This window comes from Drosophila mauritiana, chromosome 3R (genome assembly GCF_004382145.1).
Source record: "Drosophila mauritiana strain mau12 chromosome 3R, ASM438214v1, whole genome shotgun sequence".
Classification (NCBI taxonomy): Eukaryota; Metazoa; Arthropoda; class Insecta; order Diptera; family Drosophilidae; genus Drosophila; species Drosophila mauritiana.
In genome coordinates this window covers 13,514,743-13,523,831 of record NC_046670.1, presented here as the reverse complement: position 1 = coordinate 13,523,831, position 9,089 = coordinate 13,514,743, and the positions used below count along the sequence as shown (strand labels likewise).

The 9,089-nt window shown below is 43.7% G+C and overlaps 1 protein-coding gene across 2 annotated transcripts in view; it reads right to left on the bottom strand.

Annotated features, from left to right (window-relative positions):
• Positions 1 to 3,757, bottom strand: part of LOC117143211 (band 4.1-like protein 5) — a 6,164-nt gene extending 2,407 nt beyond the window's left edge. For both annotated transcript variants that reach the window (XM_033307757.1, XM_033307758.1), the window contains exons 1-7: positions 2,822 to 3,757; positions 2,044 to 2,191; positions 1,802 to 1,978; positions 623 to 1,691; positions 427 to 561; positions 174 to 293; positions 1 to 114 (exon numbers count right to left, since the gene is read on the bottom strand). The exon at positions 1 to 114 is cut by the window's left edge and continues 41 nt beyond it. In XM_033307757.1, the coding sequence (XP_033163648.1) occupies positions 1 to 114; positions 174 to 293; positions 427 to 561; positions 623 to 1,691; positions 1,802 to 1,978; positions 2,044 to 2,191; positions 2,822 to 3,055 (1,997 nt within the window). In that variant the 5' untranslated portion in view covers positions 3,056 to 3,757. The remainder of the gene's footprint in view (positions 115 to 173; positions 294 to 426; positions 562 to 622; positions 1,692 to 1,801; positions 1,979 to 2,043; positions 2,192 to 2,821) is intronic.
• Positions 3,758 to 9,089: the final 5,332 nt, after the last annotated feature.

The window sequence follows — 9,089 nt, the reverse complement described above, 5'->3', positions numbered from 1 at the left end:
GTGGTGTTCACATTGGCCAGTTTCACTTGGTTGTTGGGCTTCTCGTTGGCGTTCGAGAGGCGCTTCAGTGTCTCTGTGTTGTGGTCCATGTCGAAGGTCTTGTTGATGGTCACCCTGCCAAAATATCACACTGCCGTCAGTATATTTCAATATCCAAAAATGGGTTACGCTACCTGATACTGTTAGCATCATTAATGGCTTCGTTTGCTAGCACTGATGGGGATGGATCTTTGACAATGGACTTAAGCAATGAGTCTAGCTCTCTATCTTTATCCGACAAGCCGCTCTTAACACTGCACAATGATAGACACAACACAGAAAGACAGGTGAAAAACAAACACAGAAACAGGCGAATTAGTTAATCGGGAAGTTAAAGCAATAAATATATATAGGTACAATGATAGTATAAATACACCAAAGGTTTACCTGAGCTGACCGGAGCTAATGGAAGCCTTGCCAAAGCTGCCATGGTGGGAGCTCGTTGCATTTCTAAATGGATTGGTTTCATCAAAGTTCTTAGTGGCGTTCGGTGAGTATGGTGGTGTGTAGTCTGGCTCCAATCTTTTAAAAAAAGTTACATTTAAAAAGGGGACGGAAAGGTTATATCAGATTAACTTCTTACTTCACAGTCAGCCCTGACGCCTTGCCAATTGATCCAATCTTGCTGTACGCCGGATCCTCGTTGCTGAAGTTGGACTTGAGGGAGTTGCGGCCCAGCGAGGCGAAGTTGGCTGCTGCCTGGGAGGACGAGCTGATGGAACCACTGCAGGCCGCATCCGGTTCAATAATGGCCGAGTTTTGAATGACAGTAAGCACCGAAGGCGAAGGTGTAACAGTGATGAACTGGTCCGTGGAAATGAGCGAGTCAAAGGCGTCGTTATTGTTATCGTTGCTAGGAGTGGGTGTCGATACTTGGGAAGATACTAAGGGAGTAGCCGGTGCAGGCGATTGAGATGCAGCTGCGGCAGCCGCAGCGGCAGCAGCTCGAGCATTAACCGAGGCCACCGCCGACACCGCCGCCTCCTGGGAAGCCTTTTGTCGTTCGCGCAACAGGTGCGACTGCCGGCTAGCAAATCTCTGCGATGGTCGTCTCTCGAATTGCACCGTTCTCCTGGCTCGACTCTGCTGCGTGGTCTGGAACTCGGTACGTCCGGAATACCGGAAGCGAGAGCCCATACGGAAGAAGTTTTGACGGGCTGAGGGGCCTTTAACCGGTGCCCTAAGCCGGAAGAAGGTGTGGTGCTCCACGGCGCACTTCCACAGGTGTTTGCACGCCTTCTCGTTGTACAGCCGGAAGACAAAGGTGTGCTCCTGCTCTCTTCCCTCGTCGTCATCCTCGATCACAATAAGAGTCAATTTCTTTTTCTTGAAATCCAGCTTGCTGATCTTGGGCCAGAAGAACAGGCCGATCTTCTGATCTCGTTCGAAAACGAGTATTCCGGTGGGCGTAAGGCCCAGGTGATATTCGCAGCCATCTTTTCCGAGCACCGTGTGCATGTCAACACCGTACATATCCAGCCACTTGGCCTTGTTTAGGAATGCCGTTTCAGCTTGAGCAGGCGTGAGACCACGGCACGTCTTGTACTCGTCTAGTATAGCTATCTCTAGGTCCTCCGTTTGTTCGGGCACAAAACGGAACTCCGAGACGGTGGCGGCAGAATGCTCCTGATTGTCATAGTCGCCCAGTTCAGCTGTGAGTGAAAAATAAACAATTAGTGCTATATCGATAAACTTATAGAGCTATTTTTCAAGATGAGTGAATCCGTCAAATTATATAAATGAAATGAAGAAAAACACCTACACTGCAATGCCAAAGCGCAGAGTTCGGTGGCCTTGTCCTCCGGACAGTCGAGTCGCCCCTCGAGAAGATCTTGTTTCAGTTGCAAGAAGAACAGGTAGCGGGTCAGCTCTTCGCGCAGTGTATTGGGTTCCGAAGAGTAAAACTTCACCTTCAGCCGGAACGTGTAGGGCGGCCCAACTGCGGGAAAGGTAAAATAATTAGTATTGTTTGGCCCACGTAATTGGTTTCACACATTAACTCACTTTTGACCTGCTTCTTGATGGGCTTGGTGGGATCTAGCCAGTGCTTGACGTGATTGGCATCCATGAACTGCAGCCCAAAGTAATCCTTCTCGATGATGTCCAGTGCGTAGAATACCTGTTCGTACAAAAAGCTGCCCAATGCCTTTTTCTGCAACGGCAAACAGCAAAGTGGAAAAATTAATGCTTCCGACGGGGGGCAGGTGTAAATCAATGCGACCCTGAACTAATCACGTTCGCTTAGCGGGTTAAATTATGTGCTGATCAGCAGCAATTTGCTTATTTTTATCACACGGACTGAGGCAATGCAAGCTGCCGCAGTGTCTTCATTAGGGTGGACCAATAAATGAAATGGTTAAAACGTTTTCGGTTCACTTTTTTATTGTTATTGCCATGGTATTGCTACACAATTGTTTTGGGCTGTTTTAAGAATTCAATAATTCTCTTAGCAGAGTGCATGTAATGGACAATAAATAACCTGACTTACTTCTTACTATAAATAATATTTTTAAGCTCAAATTTAAAATTCGTATAAATGACAGTGCTAAAGATGATTTGTAATATTTAAGACATCATTTTTTTTGGTACGTTTGACTGAGCCACCCTACCAACCACTTTAGCTCTATCTTTATCTCTACCTTGACGGTATTCTCTTATAAGATTCAATCGCTTGTTTGTTTGCTTTCCGAAAATTACTGCCAACGGCAGCAGTTTAAAGGGTGAAAGCCAAAATATCGAAAATGGGCCAAATGTAATTCGATGTGGGCTCTCATGTACTCACCGATAATTCGATGGAAAGGTCAGTGTTGTCCAGCAGAATGACGCGGCAGTCGATTTTGTTCTTGTTGACCACGATGCGTTGTGGCTTTATTTGTGAGCTGCCGCCGGAGGTGATGGCACCACCACCCCCAGCCACGCCCACCGCGGAACTAGTTGCCCCGCCGCCACCGCCGCCCCCTCTCGAATTATCCACATAGTTGTTGCGCACCTTGCGACGGCTTAGAAAACGGAGCATTTTTCTGGATTTTGTTTGGTTTTAAACGTGTGTATTATGTATGTATGTATTATATAGTACGGGTGGTCGTTATTGTTGTTTTCTATGTGTTGTTTTTATGGAATTGTTGCCAAGGCAGCCGAATGCACCGATAATTCACCTGTGTGCTCACCTCGGCTGGGGAAAAAAGACAGCGCAGACATCAAAAACCCCTCACACGCACACACGCGCAGCCAACTTGTTCTGGCCAACACACACGTACACTGACTAACCAACACACTTGCAAGCGATAGACGCCCCCGTTTTACTTAAGTTTTCCTTTTAGTTTTTTGTTTTTTTCTTCACTTTTGGTTCGGGGAGCTGAGCTGAAGTTGCTGGCCAAAGTGGGCGCTCCTTTCGGGCGGTTTCTTTACTACGGGTTTTGGCTCGTCGCAACCCCTCCCCCGCGAAAAAATCACTGTTAGCCTGGTTTTTGGTTGGCGAAAAAGAGGAGAGAGAAGAAACAGGCCAGCCAAACACGTTAGTTCCCGCTTCGCGAGGCGACTTTCCGGGTTTTTAATCGTTTGTTTTCACACTTTATTTTGTTGGCGGTGCTGCATCGTCCGTTCACTGTATTGTTTTGTTATTATTTCGGGCTATTTAAGTGCACTTTCGGGATTTTTTTAGGAGTAGAATGTAAGAATGGCCGCAGTAGTTGTTGATCTTATGGGAGCAGTGTGACCAGATGTGGTCACGACAAATATACCACGTACACAAGAAATGGGTTTTGACGGTTTTCAGTATTTCTAGTATTTGTGACCGTCGAATTCGTTTTAGGTGCAGAACCACGATATTCGTTAAGCTAGGACACGAACCTCTCTCTTGGCTAGAAAATAGCTAATTCGCCAATTTCAAATTTAGTCCGTTAATTTTGAATTTGGTTTTCCATGTAATATGTATTTTGATAGAAAATATTATAAAAGAACTTACTACAAATGATCATTTCCAAAAATTAGACAAATGGAAGTAATTGATTGATGTGCAGGAAATTCTAAATTATATTTATTAGCTTATGCAAATGGTAATGTTAAACACATCAAAAGAAAAAAACACGAATATAACTCTAAATTAAGTAATCGAAGTAAAAACAATCCCATTCATATTTTGTATCAAAAGAGAAGCTACAGAATTAATCATAAAAATTTGGCTTTTGCCGGTGGACAAGAATCGCACAAAACTTGTTGGCATTTGAGGTCGCGCAATTCTTTAAGTTTAGTACAAGCAACTAAACTAGAAAGAAGTGCACAATAACTGTAAAATAGGAAACACAAGTGGGTTCCGTAGTTGCAGCCGGCATTTGCAAAATCCTTTTTATGGGCAATTTATTCCTTTATTTGTTAGTGGATTTAAGGCCGTAACAGTGTCCACTCCCGCACATCCCAACTTCCCTAACTTCCCCAACTTCCGCACCCATTTTCCTCCGATTTACCCTCGATTTTCCTCGACTCCCCATTGGTAGTCGTATTTCGAGTTTAAAGGTAAATGGGAGATTTATCGCCGGCGATTTCCGGTCTACATATATGTGTGTGTGTGTAGAGTGGGCGGTGGGTGGGTGTTTTAACATCTTGGCTGCGGGCCCTGTTTATATCGGGGTTTTAGTGGGCCCTCGAGAGGTTCGGCTTTTGGGCCGAGGGCTTTACAACATTTTGCGCCAAGTTGAAGCCATTGGGCGCCAATTGCATGATTCATTTTCGCTTATTGGCCATTAATTCTCGATTCGCCCGATTGAGGACGATATATGTAGGTATACATATATGCGCATTTACATTTTTATCGAACGCATTAGATATCCATATATGCTGTAATTACACAATTGGCCGTTATAACAAGGCGGATGATTAATTACTGACTAATACCTGAAACCCGATCTGTGGTCGGGCATCGATGGAATCGGAATCGCCCAGCAGCCCCGTATCGCCCATCCATCCATCTATTTAATAACTAGACAGGCGACGATGCAGGTCTTTAGCCATGGCCAATGTCTTAGGTGCCAGCTGCGGCAACTTGAGCAGCCAGTTCCGTAATTATGACAGGCGGCCAAAGGCCCCGGACCCCCGGTTTCAGTTCTCTGTTCTTGGCTTCCAGATCCCAGATCCCATATGCCAGATCCCCAGTTTCAGGTCCCGTCCCGTCTCGATTTTCTCGGCCGCAGGGGTGTGGCAACAATTAACAAATGGCTTGCGTTGCCATTGCCACTGACCAAAATAGACATGTTTGCAAAGGGTTACATTCATATGTACATATACGCAACCAAAACGCACAATGCACTCGAACAAATATATCCGAAGGTGCCAATAAATGATCAAAAACTTTAGGTGTGGAAACCAGTAACTATGTCAAGAGTAATCCTAAGAATCAGCATAGTTATAACTGAAAAATTCTCCTCAATGTTCAAGAAAATATATATTCTTTCTTCGATATATCATTGTTCTTTATTTATAATGAAATGTAGCAATTCCCCGGATATGCGGTTGAATGTATAAAATAATTTGATAAATCGAACGAACTTTAATGTCAAACGGACCTGTTGCAAAGAACAATATTTTAATTATATTCTGTTTACTATTAATTTCTTGATTTATAAATTGCGTTCAACTTCAGTGTCCTTGGAAGTCGTACCCATTTGGTTCAATAAATTCAGGAAGTGAGTTGTGGCCCGAATTTAGCCCCCTTATTTCTCCCTGTACCAAATGTGGCCTTTTGTATTGTCTTAACGATAATGGCGAGTCGTGGGTATGTAATACGAGGTGGGCAAATATTTGCGTCCGTTTGAGTGAGTGTGTGTGTGTGTAGTGTGGTGCGGTGGTGCAGAGGGGAGCTAGTGGTGCGAGTGCTGCGATGAGGTGGTGCAGTGAGCAACAAAAGCGGAGGCAAAGGTAAACTATTATATTTATATGGTCGTCTGCGGATGTGGATGCTGCTACTCGTACAGCCCAACTGTCTGCGCACTTATCTGCAGTTGAGTGGAAAATAAATTCCTTTTAATTAAAACCGCAGCACAGCTCGTGATTTAAACGGCTCACGGCTCAGCCAGAATCAGCGGAAAAAGCAGAATCCGAATCCCAATCCCAATCTGAATCAGAAGCGCTGTGCAAATTTATTGGCTTCCATCCATAAATCAGCGAATGAGCGACCAAGAGGTGAATCCAATTTAATTAAATAGAAAAATGTTTTGTTGTTTACTCGGCTGATGGGCGAGCGCTAACAAACTGCGAAGCTGTAGCTGAGAAACCCTTGCCCATCGAATGACTGGGAATTCCAAGTTTCCAGTAATTGGCTACTTAAGGTCCTTCGATTGGGGACAAGGACACCAGGACGAGCAGCCAGTCTGGGGACGAGTGCAATAAAAAACATCCTCGTGTTGTAAAATTTTATGTGTGATTGTGTGTCGCTTTACGATATCCTCCTGGCATCCAGCCTGCTCCTCCTGCTGCTCCTACTCCTGCTCCGCTCAAGTTCCGCCCATGAGCAGGACTCGTTACTGTCCGGAGACAGATACGCCGGACTCGGAGTGGGAGGCCAAGCGGGGCGTGGTCGGTGGGCAAATAGGTGGCTTGGATGGCTTGGGTGGTTAGCTTGGTTGGCGACATTTGTTGTCTCAGCGAATTTCGAGCGGCAGGACGATGCGATTGCCGTTACCTGCTCACCTACGCCCTGGGGGAATATTTCACGGCTATTTGGCAAGTCAACAGCTTGTTTTATTTTGGCATGTAATTTTCGATGAGTATTTTTATGACTGAAAGGCGACAAAAGCCAAAATCAATTGGAAATCAATGTTGCAGCAGTTTTCGCTGCTTTCGTTTTCACTGGCAGCCAGCTTACAGGCTTAATTACTCGAAATCATATCAGTGAGAATTTTCATTACATAATTGGAATACAAAATAAAGAGAGAAATGAAATGCTATATATTTGGCAGCGCAAACGCTGAAACACAGTGAAACACAGAAATAAAAACATTTAAGTAATTTAATAAATTTAAGCAATTTAAGTTCATGTGATGAATATTTATTTATTATATTTTCATCGATTTTTCTAGATTATTTTCATAAATTTCCGTATATTTTTTAAGCATCTCAAAATAAATAATTGTCAACTTAAACTATAAGAGCTAAACTAAAATGAAGCTGAAATTTTTGATGACAAAATCAAAAGTTAGCCAATTTCGCACTCCCTTTCGGCCGAAATAAAAAGTAATTAGGCTCACATACAGCTGCTGGGAATGAAAAATACCCTGCGCGGTAGGGTGATATTTTAAATAACGCACAATTTATTTTATTTTATATTCAATTTAAAAAGTGTCAACTTTCTTCCTCATTTTGGGCGCATTTTTGCGTGGCTTGTGCGTCGACCTTCTGTCCACATAAAAAGCCCATATGAAACGCATAAAAAAAGTTATTTATGCCCCGCGGTCGCTTTTGTTGCAGTGCGTCGGGAGGAAATCGCTCCCCGATTTTCCACCATTTTCCCCCTTACCCTCAATTTTCCACGGCGGTGACAAAAAGGCTAGAGGCCTTTTTCCGCAACTCTTTCGCTTTCGCCTTGGCCGGTGAGGTCGAAAAGTTTCGCAGCATTGCAACAATTAAAAGTGGCACAAGGGTCATTCAAACAATTGCCCATTGTTGTTTTCGGGGCAGAAGTCCACTCGGGGGGTTGGGGCATTTAATTTATGCCACTAATTACTTTAAGAGCTTTGTGGCCGCTGCAATCCTGCAGATTGCGTTGCCTTGTATAAGATTTTCCAGCCCATTATGTACGCGAAAAGGTTCCATTCCATCCCCCGCCATCCATCCATCTATTCGACTCCAAATGGGAAACGGGAGGACGCCGGAGCCAAAGCCAAATAATATGCAAATTAGAATTATATTCAAACAGTTTTTTCTATGCCACTAGGTAAACGAAACTAAGCCAAAACTTTTACAACATCTTTCGTTTTGCTTCACTGTCTGCGGCTTTGCTGCCTCAAATGACTTTTGCGAACTTACCGAGCTAGCCGTACCCATCATACCCCCAAAAAAGGAGGCAAACTTCCAAAAGGTTTTTCAGGCTATTTACACTCAAGAGTTTCTGGACATCTGGTCCGGGTATCTCTGGTATATCTCGCACTTTTCGACCGCCCCAAACAAAAAGCCATCTGAGCATACGAACGCCCTCGGCGGCAATAAAGCTGCTAAACTATAACCGAAGCGGCAACTTTAAACTGTAGTTTATTTTATTGACGTGTTCTTATGGTCCTGACAGGGACCTTGACATGTGATTTGCCTTAATTACAGTGGGACAGGCCAGAGAAACGATCTACATTTCGGGGGGAAACACTAAGAACGATATCGCACAAAAGTAAAAATGATTCATTAAAAATGTAGAAGTACTACAGACTATATTTACAATAGCAATTTAACTCTATTTTCAAGCTTTTTCTTTGTAGAAATAAAAATAATTGAACGACGCATTATAAATATAATAAAAATATATATGCAAAACAAATACTCAAATGCAACTAAAACATTTTTAATTACTTAATAAAATGTAAGTATTTGTGCTGATTTAAATAACAATTTTCTTGAAAATTTGTGTCTTTTCAGAGAATCTGTTACAACTTTCTTCCACTTTTATCCCCAGTGCTGCTGCCCCGTGGCCACATAAATCTCACCTCCGGCAGAGGCGCACACCCCCACATCCTTGGAAGGCGGGCAGGATGAAGCTCATCATCGATGTGCAATATTCTGCTTATCATGCGCTTTTTGCCGGAGAAGGCACAAACAGAATTACATGGCTATAACGAGTGGCACTGGAAGAAGTGCTCGAGGAAAAAGTGGGACCATTGAGCATCACAATTTGCTGATTGCTCGAGTTTTGCTCGATGGGAAATGAAAACCGAAACCGAAACTCATTTAAATCAATATTTTGTTGGGCACGTATGCAGTTGTAGTTGTAGTGGCAGTTGTCCGGCCCGGAAGATGATGTGTGGATCGGACGGGGAATCCCCGGACTCAGCACAATTGTCGGACTTTTGGCCTAG